At 41.7% G+C, this 25,176-nt stretch overlaps 1 protein-coding gene across 3 annotated transcripts; it reads right to left on the bottom strand.

The window, feature by feature from the left end:
• Positions 1–5,836: 5,836 nt before the first annotated feature.
• On the bottom strand, positions 5,837–22,429 carry COMMD9 (COMM domain containing 9). Of its 3 annotated transcripts, none has more exons than XM_032282323.1 (6): positions 22,322–22,429; positions 13,366–13,491; positions 11,135–11,274; positions 9,744–9,778; positions 8,031–8,134; positions 5,837–6,644 (listed from the first exon to the last, which is right to left on the bottom strand). In XM_032282323.1, exons 1-6 carry the CDS (start codon positions 22,415–22,417, stop codon positions 6,504–6,506), a joined length of 642 nt encoding a protein of 213 aa, XP_032138214.1. In that variant the 5' UTR covers positions 22,418–22,429; the 3' UTR covers positions 5,837–6,503. The 3 variants fall into 3 exon arrangements, with proteins under 3 accessions (XP_032138214.1, XP_032138215.1, XP_032138216.1); XM_032282324.1 differs by having other exon boundaries at positions 22,165–22,333; XM_032282325.1 differs by lacking the exon at positions 9,744–9,778 and having other exon boundaries at positions 6,508–6,644.
• Between the last annotated feature and the right edge of the window lie 2,747 nt (positions 22,430–25,176).

Below are 25,176 nucleotides of genomic sequence, written 5' to 3'. Positions count from 1 at the left end.
TTTTATAGCAGTAGCCCCAGAGACACACTTCCAGTTCAGCTGGTGCCAGGAAACTTTCGGTACCCACAGAAGCTGCCCATTATCTGTGCACTCGGGTGTGGGAAACAGAATGGTGAAGAGTGTGTGGGGGAAGGCACAGACACCATTAAAATGCAGTGTGCCGAGGAATGATGGAAAAAACGCAGGTGGAGAAGACAGGCCAGTTAATTTTAGTTCCTGGGCCCCTGTTAGGTGCTGCTCCTGAACCAGAAGCATGAACAGGAATTAGGCCAGGATTAAGGGAAGGCATTCCAGAGAGAGGGCATGGTGGGGGCAAAGGCCTGGTGATGGTGCTGCCATCTCTGCCCAGGCCCAGGGCTAATGCCTCTTTCCTGCCCTTCCCCAGCAGTTGGAGACTTTGCTGACCCCTTGAAGTGCTGGCCCCTGAACTCTACAGCGGCAGGAGCTCAGAAGGTCCACGTCTGCCCCTCCATTACCACCTCAGCAGCGGCTCCCTCCCACCCTCCCCTCATCCAGAGTTCCCAAGTCCTACCTCTTCCCACCCAAGCCAAACAGTGTGGCTGGCAGGCTGTGCTATGAATAAATCTCCCACGTCCACAGACTCGAAGCTAATAAAGGCCAGAAATCAATGCTGGAGAATGAAAGCAAGGTGGAGAATGATGAAATCACCTAGTTGGTGAATCAGGGCCCAGCTGAGGTCGATTTAGGAAGAGCAATTCAAGTGAGTGTGAATTCTGTCAGTCTGCCATTCTACTGCATTCAATCGAATTCAGGCATGGTTTACTACACAGGTCAAATCCTGTGAGTTTGTGGAAGAAGTGGGACGCAAAGGGACATTTATGGGGCAATTTACTGTGTGCCAGACACAGTGGAAGCTATCGTGGATACTGAGTGAATGAGACATGGTCTCTGTCCTCAAGAAGCACCTACATCACCACCCGCTCCTCCCCACCGCCCCATAGCTCCTCTCTGTTCTCTTCCTGCACAAAACCTGCTTCCCGGAAAGCAATGGGCAAATTAAGCCACACTGAGCTGTAGTCAGCTGAGTGGGTGTTTATGACAGTACCTGTCAATTGTCTCTCACTATCCTATTTCAATAAAATAAAGAAACCCACTGGCTCATCCTCCTGCCCTCCCCCACCTCAACGTGTTAGCTACACACAAGACCACCCAGCAGAGACTGTATTTCCCAAGCTATCTTACAGCTAAGTATAGGTCATGTATGAGTGAAAATAATGTGGCAACTTCTGGGGCATACCTGCCTCTTCCTCATCCTCTTCCTCTTCCCCCTTTCCCATGGCTGGGATATAGGCTGGGAGGGCGATGGGGCACAGGCTTCGCTCACAGCAATGAGGGCAATGCCTGGTGGTTGGTGAAACAGGATGGAAGGATTCTGAGTCTATGGACCAGCACAGAACCATCATACTCACTCAGAGCCCTTACCAGCTCAGACTTTTACATAGAAAGAAACTTCTAAATTATTTAATCCATGGAAGCTGGGCTTTTATTAAAGCAGCCAAATCAATATCCTAATACAGCGATGCTTGCTCCCTAATGTTTAAGAAGCAAATAAGCAAAAATATTTTGAGCAAGAGCGTTATAAGAATTCCTGAAATTCTAACCGGAGGCCATCCCCTGAACTGGGGATCCAGCCTGTTTATAACAATGACCCCATGCCCCTGATGTCCCAAAGCATCTTTCAAATCATTTATCATTCCGTTTGCTGGGATAGTATTGTATTTTACTGTGTGGTACGCGTCTTAGGTCATATGGCTAGTTCAATATTGATAACAATAGCCAAGAAAGTTCCATTCTTCAGCCTGTGGGTCAATGCAGTTTACCGTAAATTTATGAGATGTATTACCTAAGTAGTTATCTTATCTACTTACAGATGAGACCTAAAAGCCCATTAGAGACTTTCCCAAGGGCCTGGGGCTAACAGAAACTCAGCCTCTCAGACTTACCTTTAAGAGCTCTTGAAACTTCGCCAAATAAAGAACCAATCTCCTTAGAGAGTAAGGTCCTCTGACACCAACCAGGGAATACTATTAGAAAATCTTTTTTTCTTTCTTAAAGTACTTGTAAAAAGGACGATTAAACCACAGAAATGTGAGCACCAAAGAAAGAAGGAAGTTGTGCAAAGGTCAACATTATGCTGGTAAGAGACTGTTTAGGAATGATCAGTATTTGGAAGCCAGTGGTCATAGGTTCATAATTGTTCTTATAAATATTCAACCACTGGAAAACTTTCGACATGCCAGGTAGCCAATGGTTTCTAGATTAAAATATTAAAACAAATAATAATTTTAAAAAACCCTCTCACTTCTGATAACATCGCAGCTTACTGAACCAAGCAATGGAGAGCCTCTCGCACCACGCTGGACTTGTTTCCTGGAAATCTGTGAATACCAGACCACAGAGCTTGACTAATGACTAAGGACATGGTGCCCACTGTGTGTGTTTAGAGAATTGGCTTGTGTGGGAAGGACCCAAATGTGTGGTCCTCATGCCAATTTCTCTTTGGACCTAAAAATCAGCAGAAAAGGGAGGCAATAGAAAATGACCACGATCCAGATGGAGATGGTAAGCCAGGACTGATGACGGAGTGAGCTGAAAGTTGCCAAATTAAGGGGGAATTTAGGTTAGCTGTAAAGAATCATGAGTTTTCTCTTCCCCAAATTGAGGCAGGAATGGAGAAACCACTGGCTTTTGATTTGAAAGCCCCAGATTCTAGTTCCAGCTCAGCCTGGGACTCCTCTGAGCTGACTTCTCAGTAAAACGCACAAATACTTGTGAATGGATGCTCCAGTAACCTCAGAAAGTTGTGTGAGGAAGTAAGATGATATCTGATTAAAACAAATCCTGAAAACGAAGGATTTAGTTCTGGTGCAGTGAGCAGTGTGGTTTGATGCCAGATGGAGATGGAATGTCCTTAGACTGATCTTGACTTTTACCTAGACCCTACAGATAGCAGCTGTTGCTTGGCAAGGCACAGCTGGGAGCGGAGTGCTCATGCTTCCTGTTTGATGGCTACTGCATTGTGTTGTGTACTTTTGTCAGATGCTGTCACTAATTCCCAACTTGAAATTGCGATGCTTAAAAAGCTGAGTCCTGGAGCTGCCTCATAGGCTTGTGTAATGCGTCTGGGACTAACCTATTTCTCCACGTTGGTGGAGTGCCCAGGATCCACGATAGAACGCCTGGGGTTATGTAATTGGCTACATTCTTTTCTCAAAAGGTCCCTCTAAAGGGGACCAGGAGTGACTGACTACCCTCCTCGTGCCAAGGGACAAGTCTGATCAACTGACCGAGGAGCACTGACAATGGGGTTATCAGAGTCATTTAGATGAAAGTGCCTAGTGTCTAGGATGTGATATGCTCCCAAGGACACTCAATAAACCACTTTCCCTTTTCCCTTTGGGCTTTGCTGAGTCAAATTTCAGCCTCTTCCTTGGAGAACTGCAAGAGCACTCGCCTGAATGCTTGCTCCTTGCTTGCACATGTGTTGAGGGCCATTCGTGGGGTCAGTGTGAAGGTCTCCTCCAGGGATCACAGCATCCCGCAAATGTTCGGATCGCACACTTCTTTGCTGTTGTCTGCTGCTGGCGTGATTAATTTCCCAGTCGCTCCCTGGAGATGAGTGACTCAATGTTTAATGATAAAGGGGAAAGAAAAGGAGGATCTGGTTCCAACTTTCCCAAAAGCCCCAAAGAGATGGTCCTTCTTCATGTGGCCCTACGTGGCATGCCATGCCTCATTTCTAGAGTTTTGTGAGCACAGACTTTTTCCTCGTAACAATCACCTCTGTGCCTGTGAGTCATACCATTCCTGATTAAAACAAATCCTGGGTACACCTTAACACAAGACTAGTTCGTCCTGATGGATACACAGGAGGAAGAGTGGGATTAGCATCAGGCACTGAGATTTTCTCATTTTCTTCCCAACCTCTGGGGTCTAAATAGACTCTCCAACTGCAGGCGGGCTTTCGATGTGGCAGGAAGATGGACCCCGTCATCACGGGCCTCACTGCCAGAGCCTAGAGGCAGGACGCAGAAAAAGTCCCAGGGACAGACTCAGATTGGCTGATTGGAATCATTAACATTCATGAGACAATCGCTGTGGCACATGCATTTGATCGGGACTGAGGCAGATGCTGACTCCCGTGGGTGGGTGGGTGGAATGTGTTGGGCAGCCAGCACAGGCACCAGTGAAACTGATCATTGTCCTTCTGTGGTTGAAGTTTGGACATCCAAACCTTGCCAGACCCTGAGGAAGGGACAGTTTGTATATAGCTGCTTCATCGCACAAAGTACTACTGAAAAACCAGACAAGCAGAGAATGAACCAGCTTCCTTTGAGATGGAAAGATAGAGCCAGGAGGCCCTTCTGAGATAGGGTCAGGCCAACCAGAAATACGGTATCTACAAACAATCCATCATCATAACAAAGGAAAACAAATGCCTTAAATGAACACGAGGTGAAGGGTAGCAAATATGTATTGACTTTTCCAGTTATTTATCAAATGCCCTCTGCATCATGTATCCAGATGACTCTGTTCAGACAGACAGATCTGGCTAAAGGAAATGTCCAACTGTCCAGACACCTATACTAGGCTTCTTGCCTCAAGAGAGTTTCTTATGGATGCCCATGGGAGGCCAAGAGAACAGGGATCTGACATCTCTCTCTGCAGGTCACAGGGAATGAAAGGAAAGGAGAGGGATAAATTCGTGACAAGACTGAGCTCAATTGGAGGGTACCACCAGGGGCTCTCAACTTGGAAGTTGGGAGGGCTTCTGGGGTCCATGACCTCTTGTCATTGCATGTAAAAAACCTGAATGTTCATTTCCTATAGCAAATAAAGAAGAGCATGGAATTTTTTTTCCCTTGATCTTCCTAGTATCTCACTGGGTAGGCAGAGGTAAGATCTCTTATCTAACTTCAGTTTCAACCTTTTCCAAATGGCGCTAGTCACAGAATTCCATGTTCCTTGCAGAGTTCTGTGTTGTGAAGAGAAGGCTAGAGAAATATGGGTCCACCTCTTAATGAGGCCATTTACTAGCAGATGGCTCAATCTCAATGAGCTGGTTTCCTGGTCAATAAAGGGAGGATAATAATATTGATTCTCATACCAACCCTGTTATAGTAGATGAGACAATAAATGTACTGAGCTTTCTAGTCTCATCCATTAATAATCAAAGCCTATTAGTTATAACAGTACAAAGCATTTTTAGGTATATCATTTAATTTTCACAAAAGTTCTACCAAGTGGGTTCTATTATTATACCCATTTAATTTAGGAAAAAAGTACAAAGTGGGTGAAAATTGAGATTTAGAGGTCAAGCACCTTACCACTGAGAAGCAGAGCTGGCTTCTGCCCTTGGGGGTCTGACTTCAGAGAGCATATTCTTAATCTGAGAATTTACTTCCTCCATTCACTCCATACACAAACTAGCAGAGAAGCCGCCAAAACAAAGCAAAGAGCAGGCTGCAAGCTGTTGCCATGGGGATGATCTGGAGAGTGAAGGGGGAATCTTCACACATGGAGTCCCTATGAGGCACCAGACACATGACAGAGATGATCTCATTTGGTTAAACTGGAAGGAGCGCCTTCATCATAGCTCCCATAACAAGCACATACTGCGGTCAGCCTTGCTTCCTTTTGTTCTACATAACAGGTCAAAACACGGAAGGTGGTGAGATTCATTTGCCTGATTTTATGTCATGCCATGGGTCAAGGGCTTAACTGGGAATTAGGAAGTTGGGATCATCTTTAAAACCTGGAGAAAGTACTTGCCAAAGGCCACAACTTGGGTACAAAAGAAGCTACAAAAATCATGGAAGTTTTAGAACTATTGTTTATTTCCAATTTTTCCCACTTCTTCCCCCAGGAGTGGCTGCATTATATGAAGAAAGGGGGCCCTGGTTTCATGAAGAAGGGAATTAGCACCCATTTCAGACTTCCTACACTAAAGAAGGGGTCCCGTGGGGTGGAGGGAGATCAGGGGACACTCTGGATAGACCATGCTCTGTGGGTTCTTCCTGGCTTAGAGCTCTGACAGAGGGGGAACTGGTGGCATCACCTGCCTGATTCCCTCCATGTATTCTGGGACTGGAAATGAACTAATTAGAGCTAATGTTGGAAATAAACTTATTGGATAAGCTGCATGATTTGGGCCTGAATTTCCCAAAGAGCTATATACAGAGGCAACTGAGGATGCAAATGTTCCCTCACTTGGCCATGGTGGTAATGAAGTTGTACTCAGGAGCTTTTCAAAGATGGGAGCTTCTGCTCTCCAGCTTCAAGAGAAAGATGCGTGAGGAGAACAGCAGGGGGTCTGGCTGCTTCCTCTCAATCCAACTGTAACTTCTGGATGGCAGTAGTCCCCTGCTATCCCCACCATCCTGCCTGTTATCAGCTGCAGCTGCAAGGGCATCCTGCATGTGGGAGACTTCTGTCGCTCATGAGCAACTGGGTCATGGCAGTGGCACTGGCAGCTGGCTGGATCATTTACTGGCCACGGCAGAGAGCTGATCTCGGATGCGGCCCAGGCCATCTAACATGGTATCCAGTGTTTCTTTGCTCAGCTCCATGGTGACAGCTGAGATGGAGGGTTTGTCTCCACATAGGCTGGGATCTTCCTGGATCTGAAAAAAGAGAACACAGCCTAGAAAGTCATACCTGCCACTTTTCATATCTCCCTGTAAGTGGGCCGTGAGCCTGCGAGGCTGAGCTCAGTTCTGCTGAAACTCTGAAGACAGGCTCTTTCCTAAGTACTAGAGTATCAGCCCTTGAGTCATTTAGTGGTAAGGGAGAGTGAAGGAGATGCCTCAGAGGCCTGGGTCAGTCTCCATTTGCGACAAGTGCCTTGGGTAGGTATCAAAGAAGGCCAAGCCAAGACTCAGCTCTCTGACACCCTAACTCTCAGCATGCAAGTAAGAAAAGCATGGTGTGTGTTTACAATGGTACTTTAAGGAGTGGGCTCTGTTGGATACATAAGACAATCCATCGAGATGCAGGAACATCTTGATGTAATAACATCTCGATGTAATAACAACCTTTAGTTTAAAAAAAATAAAGAAGTTGAGCTTTACTATTATTTAAAACTTAATTGCTAGAGGCACCCTTCTTCATTTTCTTACAAGTGTTGAATTTTTGGGTATCTGGTTATGTAGATATGTAAATATCTAGTTTTAACTAAACAAACACTACAAAATGGACATGTGGCTTAAAAAGATTCCCGAAAAGAACTATAAAATGAAGACAACACCGCCGGGCGCGGTGGCTCAAGCCTGTAATCCCAGCACTTTGGGAGGCCGAGGCGGGTGGATCACGAGGTCAAGAGATCGAGACCATGCTGGTCAACATGGTGAAACCCCGTCTCTACTAAAAATACAAAAAATTAGCTGGGCATGGTGGCACGTGCCTGTAATCCCAGCTACTCAGGAGGCTGAGGCAGGAGAATTGCCTGAACCCAGGAGGCGGAGGTTGCGGTGAGCCGAGATCGCGCCATTGCACTCCAGCCTGGGTAACATGAGTGAAACTCCGTCTCAAAAAAAAAAAAAAAAAAAAAAAGACAACACCAATGAAGCAAAGGTGTGTGAGCAAGAAAACGAAGTCCTGACACTTCTCCAGCTGCTGGTAGCAACTCTAGATCAGCCACGTTACAAATAACGACAGGCTCATCACTGGACAAGAAGTTGGCTAAAGTACACTGAAATCATCAGGCAGAGTAATCAAAGTCTGGAGGCACGACACTATGGTTAAAGCTAAACTGCTAAGAGTATAGGGTAACCTTTAGGTATCAACAAATTATTTTAAAAATATGTTTTGCATTTGTTTTATTGTTTTAATATGTCCACAACTTGTTAATATGGTAGCACACACACACTTCGTAACTAAACAAAGGAGGATAAAGAGGATGATAATTTTTAAAAATATATGGGTTAGAGATCCCAAACCTTGGAGATTGGTGTTTTAGATGGCCACAGGGGTGTGGCCTCTTCTTTCTAATGGCATGACAGTGAACGTACCTTCATCTGGAGCAGGCAGGTGGGGACGGCCATGCGGCTGATGCTGTCTGAGGAGGTTTTGATATCCACTCTCCAGTCCAGATCCACCAGGCGTGGCAGAGAGACTGTGGAAGGAACCGCTCAGCTCAATGCTCACGCCACTCATGTTTAACAAGCCTTTATTCTATGACAGGCGGCTTTGAGGACTGTACACATACAACACATTGGTCTACCTAGCAAGTCTGGGAGAGACAAACCCAAGACCCACAGCAAGTCACTGCCTTACCCAGTGCTCTGTGCTGCTGCACTTAGTACTAATTCCCAGTGGCAGCATATCCAGGCTTCCGCCTGAACAGCCAGCCCTCCAGATTCAGGGCAGAATGAGAAGTGACACAAGGCAGAGAAGAAATCATGGCCTGAGGCTTGAGAAATGTGCAGCTTCAGAAATAGTGGTAAGAGGTCTTGTTTTAGAGAAAAATAAACTTGACTTGAACACAGGTGCTACCACTTACCTAACCTCTGAGCTTCTGTTTGCTCATCAGCCTAGCTCACAGGGCTGTCGGGAGGACTAAATGACTTAATGCAGATAAACTGCTCCAACACGGTGGCTAGCTCAGAGATGGTGTAATGACCATTTATTAAACATGGACTTTTATTCCGTCTTTCAAACTAATTTCAATTACTGTTAAATTTTTTTCACAATTGAAATGAAATTGCATTATTTTAAGTACTTTGCTTTCTGCTTTGGATAGTTCTGTTTTTTTTTTTTTTTTCTTTTTGAGGCAGAGTCTCACTCTGTCGCCCAGGCTGGAGTGCAGTCTCGGTTCTACTGCAACCTCTACCTCCCAGCGGGTTTACTGGTCTTTTCTAATTGTATAATTTAGTACAAAGTTTGTAAAATATCAGAGGATATATATATTGTTTCTACAGCATGGTATTGCATTTATATCTTTTTACTACAGTGATCTGTGACAGCAGCAGCTTCATGTTGTATTTTTTTTTTTAACTGAAATTGTAAAACATCCATCTTAGACATCAACTACTCTAACAATTGTGTACAGGATATTCCTTTAGTGGTGGAATTAAAATGTACGAATATTTGCTTTTTCAAAAAAATGTATTTTCTGTTAAAGGTTTAAAGATTTTTCCTATATATTATGGAAGAAAAATGTAATTGTAAATATTAATTTTGTACCTATACTGTGCAATATTTGAAAAAAATGGTATAAAAGTATTTTGAGTCAGTGTCTTACATGTTAAGAGGGACTGAAATAGTTTATATTGTTTGTATTAAAATTCTTTAAAATAAAAAAAATAAATAAAAGGGTTCAAGCAATTCTCTGCCTCCTAAGTAATGGGATTATAGGCACCCCCCACCCCTACCCCACACCCGGCTAATATCTGTATTTTAAGTAGAGATGGGGTTTCACCATCTTAGCCAGGCTGATCTCGTGATCCACCTGCCTCAGCCTCCGAAAGCGCTGGGATTACAGGTGTGAGCCACCGTGCCTGGCGGATATTTCTGTTTTTTAACAACATGCCTATATAATAATGTTTATAATCAGAAAAAAGTTAAAAGTAGAATTAGGGAAAAAACCCCACCATACACAGAGTATGGGTTGAGACTAGAAGGGTTCACTTTGGTTTCTGTCGAAATCTCTGGTCACCTGGCAGATTGAGGGCTGGGGCTGAAGAGACAAGTAAGAAGCCGGGGGCAGATTTCTTGGTACTCACTCTGATTTGCCTGGGCTTCGGTTCTCCAAGTAGACCTGTTTAAGAGGGAAAAATGAGGAAAAAGTAATGGAAAGTGGATGAGACTGACTCTTCTGATAGAGAGGACCTTGGATGTTACAGTGATCTTCAGACCTATCATCGCCTGCTAACAGGAAAGCACCACAGAAATCCCTCTCTCCAAGAAAGTCTTTTGTTTACCTGTTTTACAAAGCTCAGTGATGTTAAGGCCATAAGTGTTATTAGTTTTCATAGTTTAGGACAAAAAAGAAGAAAATGCAATGTATTGTAATCTTATTGTGCTATTGTTCTGAAAGACAAAACAAAAAAGGAGGTCAACTTATCCTCTCTTTATTGAGCACCTACTGCATACACTAATATTGCATCTTCTGCAAAAACACATCCAAACAGACCTGTCCAATGCTACAATGAACAGAATAAAATGTGGTCATGTATGAGAAAGTTCTTAATATACAATAAAACCTTTGGTAAATAGGCATTATCAGTTATTGCTATTAGAGATGTCTGTTCAAGATTTCTGCTGACCAACAGTTAATCAATTCTGCTTAAAATGTATGTGCTTAAAATATATGTGCTTAAAAGGAACTTTCCAGCCAAGAAAATATACAGATACTTCACAAAAGAAATAAAAATCATCAATAAACATATGAAAAAGATACTTGACATCATTAGTGTCAAAGGTAGGAACACTGAAATGAGGTACCATTTGCCATTTGTGGAACTGGGAAAAATGGAAGAAAAAAATCCCCTCAGTGAAGGTGTAGGGAGAGGGACACACTTGTATCCTACTACTGTGGAAACATACTACAATCTTTCTAATGGCCACCTTGAAAATTTAAGGCCAAGTCCTCAAAATGTCCATTACCTTTAACCCAGTAAAAAAAATAACGAAGCACAAGAGCAAAATTTTCATTGAAAATGTTCACTGAAATGAAAAAGTGCCAATAGGCTCAGTGTCCAACACTAAGAAATTTTAAAATTAAGTTATACATTATTTCTTCCTATAATAGAGTATGTTTAACTATTACAATGATATTGAAGGTAAATACTGACCTGAAATGTCACTATCGTTAATACTGTTAACAGCAAATAAGAAAGTTATAAAATGGCATGATCCATTTTGTAAAAGCAAAAACAAAACATCAACCTCCTATAGATGTGCAAAGAGAAAAAAATAAACATGTCTTAAAAGGCTTTCTATTAAGAAAAGACTACTGCTAACCTCTGCCTGGTGGAATTATAGGTGCCTTATTTTCTTTTTGCTTATCTGTGCTTTCTAAGTTTTCAACAATTGAGCATATTATTATTTCTAGAATGGGAATAAAAATAATAAGAAATATAAAAGAAGGGGCTTTTAAGAAAGGAGCACTTACACATGTTCTAGGATGATCTTTGTCAGTAGGTTTTTGAGGTTTTGGTGGAAATTTTCTGGAAAGAGAGCCAGAATCGCCTCGGCAGAAGACAAGTCACGGAATGCCACCAACCTAGTGAGGCGGTGCAGAGCCTGGAGCAGCTGCAAGACAGATGGAGCCACCCTGTAGCTGTAACAGAAGCAGCAGGCAGGGGGCACAAGACAGGGCTAGGGGCAGGGCTCTACACCCCTAAGGCTGCACAGTGCCCTGGTCATTCAGCTGAGTCACGAGACCAGAGGCCTCTGCACACAGTACATTCTCATGTCCCACGTGCCTCAACCTGCCTTGGAGTTCACCTGTTGGTTCAGAAGACAGATGCAGCTGCCTGATCTAGGAAGCTGTCAGCTTACCAGAAACTCTCCACTTGTGGCCAAAGAGTTAATATAGCCCTTTTCCTTCTGCATGAGAATCTGACCTTCAGTTAACTTTCTGGTGCTGTTTCCCTGGTAACCTGAGCACACTGGAAAGTCAGCTGGTTACTAAGCAACACTGCATTGGTCCCAGCCTCTGAACTAAAAGGACTGCAGAAACACCTGGGGTGCCTGTGGCTTTGGACTTGCCTACGTGTGGCTACAGGCTCCTTTTGAGAACCTGAAGCTATGCTTACTGAACTGTGACACGGGATACTGGGTTCTGTGGAGTGAGGGCCTTGAATCCAGGGTGGTAGGATTCAATGTCCTTTCCTCTCAACTGTCACCTAGGAGGGCAAAGAGAACAAACAGCTCCTGGCCAGCTGTGTGGGTTCCTCCTGGGAAGAGGAGTGTCTGCCCATCCTGCTAAAATGCTGTGTTCCCATCCTAGGTCCTTCTAAGTGAATCTGTAACTTCGAAGTGTAAGGGTGGTTTATGGTAGTCTTATGAATACAGTAATCCTTTGCTAACCTAAAAACACAGCTCTCTGGAGGGAACTGTTTCTCTGCTTTAGGACTTCCTCTGTTATCACTGCAGATTGCCTGACACAACCTGGAAGTGAAGGGGAGTCACCTTTCCGCCAATGAGAGTGGACGTTCATGGATAAACAGCCAAGCCTCCCTGTCTTCCAGGTGTTCTACTTGTTTCTTACAGGACCCCAAGTTTTCCCACAGCAGTAACCACTCTTAACATCCTCTTTTATTGACTTGCCTTCCCTGTTTGATTTTCCCCACTGCTCTGTGCTTTCTAGAATCACCTCCCAAATAATCTACTTTGGGGGGAACCCAAAATAAGTCTTCAAGTCCATAATCCTACTTTTTCCTTTTCCTTTTCTACAGCTCATTTCAATAAACAAAGATCCAGAATTAAAACAAAAAACAAAAAACACAGGCCAGGTACAGTCGCTCATGCCTATAATCCTAGCACTTTGGGAGGCTGAGGTGGGTGGATTGCTTGAACTCAGGAGTTGGAGACCAGACTGGGCAGCATGGCAAAACTTCATCTGTATGAAACATACAAAAATTAGCCAGGCATGGTGGCACATGCCTGTAGTCTCAGCGACTTGTGTAGCTGAGGTGGGAGGATTGCTTGAGCCTGGGAGGTCGAGGCTGCAGTGAGCCATGTTCATGCCACTGCCCTCCAGCCTGGGTAACAAAACTAGACCTTGTCTCAAAAATAAAAAAGTCCAAAAACAGAGTCCCATTTAGATGAAGAAACTGCTGTTCTAAAAAGATATATGCCTTGGAAAGATAAGGCTGTCACTGCTACACAATAATTTACTATGAGTTACCTTTATCTCCCTCTTGGCCACCTGCTGAGATCAGGTGAGTTGAGGAGAAGGGGACTTCTGTGGGACGGAGGGGTGAGGAGGGAGTGAGATACACAAAGCACCCCTCACAAAGGCTGATGGGAACTAGCAGTGCATACTCCTGAATTTTATTCAGGCCTCAAAGCTTCTGTTCAAAGATCCCTTAAATATCTGCCCTAAGCTACCCAACAGACAACTCATCAGCATCAGCAAGTGACAGGTTCAAAAAGAAAATCACAAAACGGTTGGCTTTTGTTCCACATTGTCTAGGTAATAGGTCTGAAAAGAAAATGGTCAGGAGCTCTGATTCTGGGTGTAGTTCTCCCATTCATGTCTCATTTATCCAAGTTTGCTCTAGTGTCACCAGATGTTTCAAGGGATTTTCCTTGGACATGGCAATGACTGGGAAGTCAAGAAAGAGACTAATAAGTTAAGAGGGCCAGTGGTCAAAGGTCATTTCTGACCACACTTACTTCCTCTGCCTCCTCCTGGGTCACAGACAAGCTGGAACATGTAATATCCAAGAGTTTTTTTGAGCCAAGGGCTGAACTGGAAAAGCTTTCTTGACACAGCTGTCTGACAACATCTTTTGAGGAGGCCTATGAATTAAATCACAGACAGGAAAAAACAAAACAAAACAAAACACCTCAGACTCTGAAAACACATGTTTTGAATAATAATGTCTTAGTCATACATGATACCTTTGAGACTTAAAATTTAAAGGTACATAAGACTTTGGTTTCTGGAAAGATCAAATAGATATACTTTTCCCTAATCCTTCTGCTAAGTACCACTAAAAAATCTGGACACTATACAGAAAACATACATAAGACTCTGGAAGGGGGAGAGAAGGAGGCAGATCTGCTAGGGACCTCATAATACAAGGAATTACACAAAGGTGAGTTCCCTGGATTTTTTTTTTTTTTTTGCTTCATATATCTCAGACTTTGAGCTGAAGAAGAGGGCAACCTGGAAATGACAATGGATGCAGAGTGAAAACAAAAGCCTCAGTAAATACCTGCTCTCTCTAACTAAAGGACCAATAAAGGGGCAGCCTCATAAGACAGAAGACTTTTAGACAATAACTGCTACACCCCAGCCAAATATCACAGGAAGAACTGCGGCCCCACCCACCTCTACATCAACAAAGACTGAGTGGGAGACCTAGACCTAAGTGAGAAGACTTGTGATGCTATAATGAGGTGCTCCAACACTCCTGCTGAGGAAATGGCAGAGAAGGCCAAGTAGGAAGCTGAGACCTTTAGCCTCACCGGCTGGTATCAAGCTAGTATCATTCTGTGATACTAGTGGAGACCATGTGGAGTCAGAGATTCCTCTCCTACCCAGTGGTAACAAGGAACCTCTGCTTTCAGGTATCAACAAAAGCCAGTGGGGAAACTGGACTTGAACTTCTAACTGATAGTAATGTGGTGGCACCCATTCCCTTGCCTCAGCAGTGCCACAGAAAGCCAGCTAAGATTTAAACAGAAGATTTAAATAAAATCCATTCTCAGAACATAAAACATGAAAATCATTCATCAAACCAAGAACCAGGAATATCTCAAACTGAATGAGAAAAAGGTAATCAACAGATGTCAATACCAAGATGACGGATGTTGAAATTATCTGACAAAGAATTTTAAGTAGCCAGGATAAATATGTTTCAACAAATAATTGTGAACTTGTTTGAAACATTTTAAATTGCCTCAGCCAAGAAGTAGAAGATATAAAGAACAACAAAATGGAAATTTTAGAACTGAAAAACAAAATAACCAAAATAAAAAGCTCAGTAGATTGGCTCAGCACCAAAATAGAAAGAATAAAGAATCAGTGAACCAAAAGACAGAACAGTAGAAATTATCCAATCGGAAAAACAGAGAAAACAGACAAAATTATGAACAGAGCCTCATGGACATGTGGGACTATAATGAAAGACCTAACATTCATATCATTGGAGTCCTAGAAGGAGATGATGAAAGAGGGAAAGACTGAAAAAATATTCAAAGAAATAATAGCTGAAAACTTTCCAAGTTTACTTAGAGACATACTCCTATACCATTTCAAGAACCTGAGTGAACCCTAAACAGGATAAATCCGATAAATCCAAAGAAATCCATACTAGGACATATAATTGAACTTCTGAAAATGAAAGACAAAGAAAAAATCTTTAAAGCAGAGAGAAATAACACCTTACCTATTAAAAAACAATTGGAATAAAAGTAGATTTCATATCAGAAACCACAGAAGGAAGAAAGAAGTGACAATATTTTTCAGGCGCTGAAAGGGAAAAAAAACCTGTCAACTTGGAATCTTACACCCAGCAAAAATATCCTTCAGGAATGAAGAGGAAATCAAGACATTTTCAGTTGAAGAAAAACTAAGAATATCTGCTGTAAAAGAATGGTCAAAACAAGTTCTCTAAGCAGAATGGAAACAATGAAACAAGAAACCAGTGGAACACCAGTGTCCTAGCCAGAGCTCTCCAGAGAGACAAAACCAACAGGATAAGTGAGAAGGGATTTATTAGGGGGAAATGGCTTACATGATCATAGAGGCAAAGTCCCACAATAGGCCATCTGCAAGCTGGAGGACCAAGGTAGCTGGTAGCTTGGCTCAGTCAAAGTCTAGCAACCTTAGACGAGGGAAGCTGATGGCACAGCCCCCAGTTTGAAGCCAAAAGACTAAGAGCCACTGTAAGGCCACTGGTGTTAAGTCCCGGAGTCCAAAAAAATGAAGAACCCAGAATCTGATGTCCAAAGGCAAGAGGAGAAACGGCATCATTCTTTAGAAAGGAGGGAGAGAGCAGAGTGAAAGAGAAAGAGAAATCCACCCGTTTGGCCCAGCTGGGTCCCCAGCCAATGGGTTGGTACCTGCCCACATTGAGGGCAGGTCTTTCTCCCTCAGTTCACTGACTCACACATCAATTTCCTCTGGCAACATCCTCACTGACACACTCAGAAACAATGCTTCACCAACCATGTAGGCATCCCTCAATCAAGTCAACACCTAAAATCAACCAGCACAATCAGGCAGACAGAACAGGGCAAACAAAATTATGATAAATACTATAGACTTTCTTTCTTTTCTTGAGTTTTCTATTATCTTTGAAGGCTGAAGCAAAAAATATAATACTGTCTGATATGGCTCTAAATGTATGTAGAGGAAATATTTAAGACAATTATAAACGAGGGAAGATAAAGGGGTATAAAGGGAGGTAAGGTTTCTATACTTTGCCCTAACAGGTAAAATGATGACACCAAGAGACTGTGATAAGTTATGTATATGGAATGTAGTAATTAGGGCAACCACTAAAAAGGCTATAAAAAGAAACACACTTTAAAACATTACAGATAAATCAAAATGGAATTCTAAAAAAATGTTAAAATAACTTATGGGAGGCAGGAAAAAGTAAAATGAAAGAAAAACCAAGAGAGAACAGGTAGAAAACAAAAATAAAATAGTAGACTTGAAGCCCTAACATACAAATGATTATGTAAATTATTTTATATGTAAGTTACATTATATGTAAATTAATGCATTACATGTAAATGTTAATAGTCTAAGTGTACCAATTAAAAGACAAAAATTGGCACAGTGGATTAAAAATATGACTCAAATGCTATCTATACGAAACCCTTGGTCACGCCTGATGGCTCAGGCTTGTAATCCCAGCACTTTGTGAGGCCTTGGCAGGTGGATCACTTGAGCCCAGAAGTTTAACACCAGCCTGAGCAACATGGTAAAACCCCCTCTCTACAAAAAAAAATACAAAAATCGGCCGGGCGCAGTGGCTCAAGCCTGTAACCCCAGCACTTTGGGAGGCCGAGGCGGGTGGATCACGAGGTCAAGAGATTGAGACCATCCTGGTCAACGTGGTGAAACCCCGTCTCTGCTAAAAATACAAAAAATTAGCTGGGCATGGTGGTGCGTGCCTGTAATCCCAGCAACTCAGGAGGCTAAGGCAGGAGAATTGCCTGAACCCAGGAGGTGGAGGTTGCGGTGAGCGGAGATCGCGCCATTGCACTCCAGCCTGGGTAACATGAGTGAAACTCCGCCTCAAAAAAAAAAAAAAAAAATACAAAAATTAGCTAGGTATGGTGGTGCTTGCCTGTAGTACCAGCTACTCGGGAGGCTGAGGTGGGAAGACTGCTTAAGCCTGGAAGTCAAGGCTGCAGTGAACTGAGATTGTACCACTGCACTCCAGCCTGGGTGACAGAGCAAGATTCTGTCTCAACAACAACAACAACAACAACAACAACAAATCTCCCTTCAAATATAAGCTATAAGGCAGGGTGAAAGTAAAGGAATGAAAAAAGATATATCATGCAAACATTAATCAGAGGAGAGAAGTGGTTAAATTAATAATAGATAAAGTAAACTTCACTGGCAAAGAAAATTACCAGAGACAGGGAGGAACATTATATAATAATAAAAGATAACAACAGAATTGCAAAATATGTGAAGCAAAAACTGTCAGAATTGTAAGAAACAGACTCAAAGACAAATATAACTGAAGACTTCAACACTCCTCTTTCAACAACTGACATAACCAAACAGATATTCAACAAGGATATAGAAGAAACTCAACAATACCATCAATTGATTAAATTAACATTTATGAAACAATACCTAGTAACAGCAGAATACAAATTCATTTCAAGTGCCCACTAAACACATACCCAGACATCTAATATTCTGGGCCATAAAACAAACTTCATCAAATTCAAAAGAAATGAAGTAATGCAGTGTGTTCTATGGGACCACAATGGAATCGAAGTAGAAATCAATAACAGAAAGGTAACAGAAAAATATCTGAACACTTATAAACAGTCCACCTCTAAATAATTCCTATGTTAAAGGGAAAGTCTCAGGGATATTTTAAAAATAACACTGAATAAGTGAGAATGAAAACACACTATCAACATTTGTGAGGCACAGCCTAGCAAGTGGTTAAAGGAAAACTTACAGCATTAACTAGAAATACATTATAGCATATTAACTAGAAATTAACATTACAGCATACACTAGAAAAGAGGAAAAGTCTCAAATTGACAATCTAAGCTACCACCTCAAGAACCTATAAAAAGGAAAGCATGATAAACCCAAAGGAAGCACTGGAAGTAACAGTGATAAGAGCAGAAACCAATGAAATTGAAAATAGAAAAATCAATGAAACAAACAGCTGGTTCTTTGACAATGTCAGTAAAAATCGACAAACCTCTAGCAAGATGACAAAGTTAAGAGGGAAAATACAAATTATCAGTATCGGGAATGAAATAAGAGGATATGACCACAGATCCTGCAGACATCAGAGGATAATGGAAACTTCATGAATAATTCTATAAACATAAATGTGATAGTTTAAATAAAATGGACCAATTCTTCAAATAACACAAACTACTTCCATTCCCCTAATATAAAATTGATAATTTGAAGAGGCCTATAACTATCAAGAAAATTGAATTCACAATTTTAAAACTTTTCAAAGAAATCTCTAGGCTCAGATAATTTGGAGAATTCTAACAAACATTTTAAAAAGAATGAACTGATTATATACAATCTTCTCCAGAAAAACAGAAGATGGAGTACTCTCCAAATGATTTTATATAGCTACAAAGCTAGTATTACCCTGATACCAAGAGTGCACAAAATTGTACAGAAAAATAACAAAACCACAGATCAATATCCCTCATAAAAATAGATGCAAAAATTCTAAGCAAAATATTAGCAAATAGAGATCAATTTTATATACATAAAATTAGCAGATACATACAATTATATATAAGTGTATACTATAATATATAACTATATAATTATACACTATGACCAGGTGGGATTTATTCCACAGATGGAAGCCTAGTTCAATATTTGAAAATCTATGTAATCTACCACATTAAAGAAAATCACATGATATAAATCAATGCAGAGAAAGCATTTGATAAAATTAAACATCCATTCTTGATAAAAACCCTCAGAAAAATAGGAATAGAAGAGAACTTCCCTATATTGATAAACAGCATCTACAAAAAACCTGCAGTTAACATTATACTTAATGGTGAGAGGCTAAACGCTTTGCCTCCAAAACTGAGAACAAGGCAAGGGATCTGCTTTCTCCACTCTGAATCGACATAGTGCTGAATGTTCTAGCCACTAAAATAAGGCAAGAAAAGGAAATAAAATGTGTGCAGATCAGAAAGGAAGAAATAAAACTGTCTCTATTTGCAAATAACATAATTTTCTATGTAGAATATCCCAAGGAGTATACCAAAAACTCCTAGAAACATTGAGTTTAGCAAGTTTGCATGTAGAAGATAAACATACATAAATCAGTTGTGTTTCTATATATTAGCAATGAACATGTGGACACTAAAATTAAAAATATGGGCTGGGCGTGATGGCTTACATCTATAATCCCAGCACTTTGGGAGGCCAAGGTGGGTGGATCACTTGCGGCCAGATGTTTGACACCAGCCTGGCCAACGTAGTGAAACCTTGTCTGTACTAAAAATATACACAAAAAAATTAGTCTGGGGTGGTGGCAGGCACCTGCAGTCCCAGCTACTTGGTAGGCCGAGGTATGAGAATTGCTTGAACCCAGGAGGTGGAGGTTGCAGTGAGCTGAGATTGCACCACTGCACTCCAGCCTGGGCCACAGAGCAAGACTCTGTCTCTCAAAAAAATAAATAAATAAATACCATTTGCAATTGTTCAAAAAATGAAATACAGTATGTATATACTGAAAACTACACAACACAAAACTTTTGTACCATCATTACATGAAATACCACTCAGCAATAAAAAGGAAAAAAAAAATAAAAAGGAAAGGAATATACATACAACATAGATGAAAACTAGGTTGAGTGAAAAAAGTCAATCTCAGAAGGTTACTTACTGTATTTACATGGCATTTATATGGCATTTTTGAAATGACAAAATTAGAGAAATGAATAATGCCAAAGGTTAAGGAGGGTGTGGCTATAAAAGAGTAGCATGAGGAATCTTTGTGGTGATAGAAATGTTTTGTATTTTGAGTGTCAATGTTAATACCTTTGACATTAGGTATTGACATACCATTTATCTACCCAATTTCCCCACCTCTGCAGGATTCTGCTATACATAATAGTATACATACTATACATAATAGGTATACTATCGAGTAAATATATATGTTATATATTATATAAATATAATATATATACATAGTACAGGTTGTATACATACTATACATAATATGTACATATTATATAGTATGTATACTATGTTATATACATACTATACATATATACAGAACTATACTTAATAGTATACATACTATATAGTGTATATACTATACACTATATAGTATGTATATTATGCATAGATCTGCAGAATCCTGCAGAACTGGGGGAAATTGGGTAAAGGATAAATGAGATAATTAGTATTTCTTTCTGTTTTTTTTTTTTTTTTGAGACATAGTCTTGCTCTGTCGCCAGGCTGGAGTGCAGTGGCTCAATCTCGGCTCACTGCAACCTCTGCCTCCTGTGTTCAAGCGATTCCCCTGCATCAGCTTCCTGAGTAGCTGGGACTACAGGCACGCACCACCACACCCGACTAATTTTTTGTATTTTAGTAGAGATGGGGTTTCACCACGTTGGCCAAGATGGTCTTAATCTCCTGACCTCGTGATCTGGCCACTTCGGCCTCCCAAAGTGGGATTACAGGTGTAAGCCACCGCGCCCAGCCTATATTATTTCTTACAACTACATATGGATTTATAATTATCTCATAATAAAAAGTCTAAGTATTTTTTTAAAAAAGAAAAGAAAGTACATAGGACAGTAGCAATGAAAATCAATGAACTACTGCTACATAATGGTGAGCAAAAGAAGCCAGGCATAAAAAAAAGTATATGTTGTGTTATTCCATTTATGTAAAGTTCAAACATGGGCAATATTAAATGGATTGTTCAGAAGCAAAGATAGTGGTTACCATTGGGGAAGAGAGTGAGGAAGCAAAGAAGGGGCAAAAGGGGAACTTTGAGGGTACTGGTAACATTTCATTTTTTGACCTTGGTGGTGGTTACATTGGTGTGTAATAAATCATTTAAATGTACATTTATGATTTTTGCACTTTTCTATATGTATGCTACACATTAATCTTTTAAAGTTTTTAAAATAAAAGAGTGCCTAAGACCAACAGGCTTGGGGGTGGGGGTAGGTAAGAGCAGCCAAAATGAAGGTGAAAAGGCACTGGGCTGGTAGCTGAAAGCCCTAGGTTTCCAGTCCCAGCTCTGTTACTTCATTTATAATTAATTTAACAGCTATTTACTGAGCACATGCTGTGTGCCAGGTATTAATGTTCTACTTGTTGGGCGTTAACACTTGTAAACAAAAGAATAGATCCCTTTAGGAGTGGAGAACGCTAACGAACACTGAGAAGGTAATTGAAAAATAAACAACTAAAGCAAAACAGAGTCTATTACATGGACCCATGATGATGATGTGCCATAAATTGAGGAGAGTAACTCAACCCTATTTACCTGGAGTTTAAAAAAAAAAAAAAAAAAAAAAAGGAAGAGAGAAAGAAAGAAAAGGTCGCTGATGAATGTACCATTCTTATGAGACAGTCAGGGAGCAAACAGCGACAAGCTCTACAAAGGAAAATAAAGCTGCCTTTTCTCCCACATGGCAAATCATGTTAAATAATTCCAGCCGGGCGCGGTGATTCATGCCTGTAATCCCAGCACTTTGGGAGGCTGAGGCGGATGGATCACTAGGTCAGGAGTTCAAGACCAGCCTGGCCAAGATGGTGAAACCCTGTCTTTACTAAAAATACAAAAATTAGCCAGGCGTGGTGGCAGGCGCCTGTAATACCAGCTACTCAGGAGGCTGAGGCAGAGGCTGCAGTGAGCCGAGATCGCGCCACTGCACTCCAGACTAGGCGACAGAGTGAGACTACGTCTCAAAAAGAAAAAAAAAAAAAAAAAATTCGACCTATCATTTCATTTGAGCTTTACCGGAAAACCCGGACCTCAGGGGAATATTGAACTCACAGCTCATTCGGAGGGCTGGGCTGACGCAGTAGGAGATAATTTCTCAGTGATGGAGTGCAGGAGGGGCTACGGGATGAAATGAGGAACTGCTAACGTGGATCCAGCAACTACCACTCTAATGCACCAATCCCGAAATCCAATCCCAGAGACTAATAGGAGGGGGCATTTGTACTGCGCCTTCATGCCCATTATTTTATTTTTTTTCTCTTATCTTCCTGTCAAAACGGTATTTTTTTCTTACTTTTTCAGAAAGACGCATCTATTTGCCTGGGATCACACAGAGAACAAGCAGCAGGGTTGTGGCTCCAAACCAGGGCCAATTTGTTCCCAATTCCTGCTCCGTCTAAAGTCTCGGAGACAAAGGGCCATCTCATGCTGTTCCCACCCCTTCGATTTACCTTGAGCAGGCTCTGAAGAGCTGCAAAATGCTCCGCTGTCAGGGCAGCCATCTTTCCGAAGTCACATGACCGCGGCACCCAGCGAAGCGACGTCATGTGGCTTTCGCTGTTGTCGCGGGGCCTGCCGGGGGCTGTAGTCCTTCAGGGTGGAGGACGGTGCCTGGGTTTTGATGCTGTGGGAGTCGAGCCGGGATCAAGACGGACGCGGCGGCGTGATTGCTAAACCCTGGGACTCTAGGACCGAAGGACTAGGGGGACCAGGGTGAAGGATGGTTTACTCGGGGAGGAAATTGGCTTCACTTGTCTACTTACCAGGTCAGGGAAACAGGTTTTCCCTTGACCCATGTGGGTGGGCACGCCCATTTGGGGAATACACCTGCAGGCTTGGCAGGCACCTTGGAAACGTAGCTCCTCAGGAGTGATCAGCGTACCAGTGCTTGGGATGAAAATGAGATTGTGTATCTCGAACTTCTTGGAATTTACAAACGCACACACATCCTGTCTTGAAGAATGTAAAATTACTTCTGTGTGTATAGTTTTTCAGCCTACGGAGTAGATAGGAGCTAGTATTATTAGTATTATCCAGACTGGGAAATAATAATTTAGGCTTTTAAGTAACTTTCCCATAGTCATAGAGGAGATCTGGTTCCAAGAGCAGGCGAGGAAGTGTTTGGAAGAGGGGAGAGGAGAGGAATGGAATGAAAGCTACTACCTAGCTAGGTTCTTGTTACACAGGGGTGAGACGGGGGAGGTGGTTTATGGAAATGATTTAATTCATTTATTCAAGAAGGTAATTATAAGGAGTATAATTGTAAAGAGTGATTTTGCATGATCCTTACTGGACTCTGACTTGCACAGTGCTCAGAGGCTGTACATCAAAATAGACATTTCCTTTATCTACCTTTAATATTTGGGTGGCTCTTTTCTCTTTCAGTCCTCCACTTTTTATAAAGCAAATTCCAGCTCAAAAAAATGGGTTCTGATAAATTCGAGCTTAAGAAAGAATGTCCATTTGTGAAATTCCAGAAATTGGTAAGCTGGTAAGAACATTTGTTCCTTTGTCTCCTCTCCTCCCCCTTCCCCTCTCTGCCTCCATTTTCTGTGGGGTGTTGTGAAGGCCCAGGAAAACAGAAATCAAATTGTCTAAGGAGAAACCCATTCCTGGATTAGAAGATTTTAGAACCATTTTGTCACCGAGTCCTGATTCAAGCTGTCTTTCTTGGCCCCTCTTTTCCTTGAGCCCTCATGGCCTGATTCCTGTTTTCTGTCATAACTCAATGTAGGTTCTAGGTTTAACTCCTGTTTGTATCTATAGGGCTGGGCCCATTGCTTTTGGTGAACTGAATGTTTGTTAAATAAACAAGCACTCAAGAAAGTGATTAGACTAAGATGAACTTGTGTAACTTATTTGAGGATATTGCCTTGTTATTTGCAGGACTGTGACTTCTTGTCTTACTTTAGAACAATGAGGAGTGTGGTCACCAGCCTCCAAGATGGCCCTTAATGATCTCAGACTCCTGGTATTCACACCCTAGTGTAGACACTTCCCACCTTATATCAGGGTTGGTATCCATGACCAAAGCAACTGGTGGGTGTGAATGGCATATCACTTCTGAGATTAGATTATACGAGACTGCACCAAAAACAAACAAAAAAACTGAAGTTCCTGTCCCCTGGCTTGCGTGCTCTCTCATGTGCCCTGCTCTCTTTCAGTTGAATCCTTTGCTTTGGGGAAGGCAAGCTGCCATGTTGTAAGCAGTCCTACAGAGAGTCCTAGGTGATAAGGAACTGAAGCATCTGGCCGACAACCTCATTACTGATCTTAGAAGCAGATTCTCTAGGTCTGGCAGAGACTTAAGAAGGTAGTAGTCTTGGCCAACAGCTTAACTGCAACCTCATGAGAGATTCTGAGCCAGAAGCACACAGCTAAGCCATGCCTGGATTTCTGGCCTTCAAACACTATTAAGATTATAAATGTTTGTTGTTTTAAGCTATGAAGCTTTGAGGTAATTTGTTATACAGCATTAGTGACTAATGCATGGTGACAACAAAGCGTATGGGCTTTAGAATTCAACCTAAGTTGGAATCCAAATTCTACACATTATTCACTTTTCCATGTACACATTTTTGAACCTCTCTGGGCCTCAGTTTCCACCTCTGTAAAATGGTGTTGATCACACCCATCTATTTCAGAGAGCAGAGCTGAGCGACAGGCACTGCTTCGGTGGGAGGATTCCCAGCTCTCCTTGCTCTGGTGGGGAGGTATGATATAAATGGCAACATGTCATCCCATTTTGGTCAGGCTACCCAGATTGCCAGTGCCATGCTGCATTGAAAGGTTTGTCTATGGCCTGCAGAATGTCCAGCAATTTCTAAACCATAAATATTTTCATGGGTGGGAACAGAACTCTGAACAGAATGTCAGAGTTCATTTCTATGATGTGGTTCCATTGCCTGGTTTTCATTAGGCCAAATCTGATTTCTCCCCAATTCTGAGTATAGGAATCAGTGCTGACTTTCATTTATTTAATAAACTTGTTATGTGCCCAGCTCTGTTCTAAGCCTCTCATACTTAATGATTTAGTTACTTCCTATTGCTAGCCTGTGATATTACATATATATATATATATATATATATATACACACGCACAAACATATATACACAGACGTGTACATACATATACATATATAAGCACATACACTGTATTATTATTTCCATTTTGCATATGGAGAAACAGACATAGACAGTTTAAGTAACTGGTCTGAGGTCACACAGCTAAGTAGTGGCAAAGCCCAGATTCAAATATAGGCAGCCTGGCTCCAGATTCTGCACTGTTACCCATCAAGCCATACAT

This window comes from Sapajus apella, unplaced genomic scaffold, assembly GCF_009761245.1.
Source record: "Sapajus apella isolate SASKATOON/1434 unplaced genomic scaffold, GSC_monkey_1.0 scaffold14, whole genome shotgun sequence".
Classification (NCBI taxonomy): domain Eukaryota; kingdom Metazoa; phylum Chordata; class Mammalia; order Primates; family Cebidae; genus Sapajus; species Sapajus apella.
This window is presented reverse-complemented; position numbering and strand designations above follow the sequence as displayed.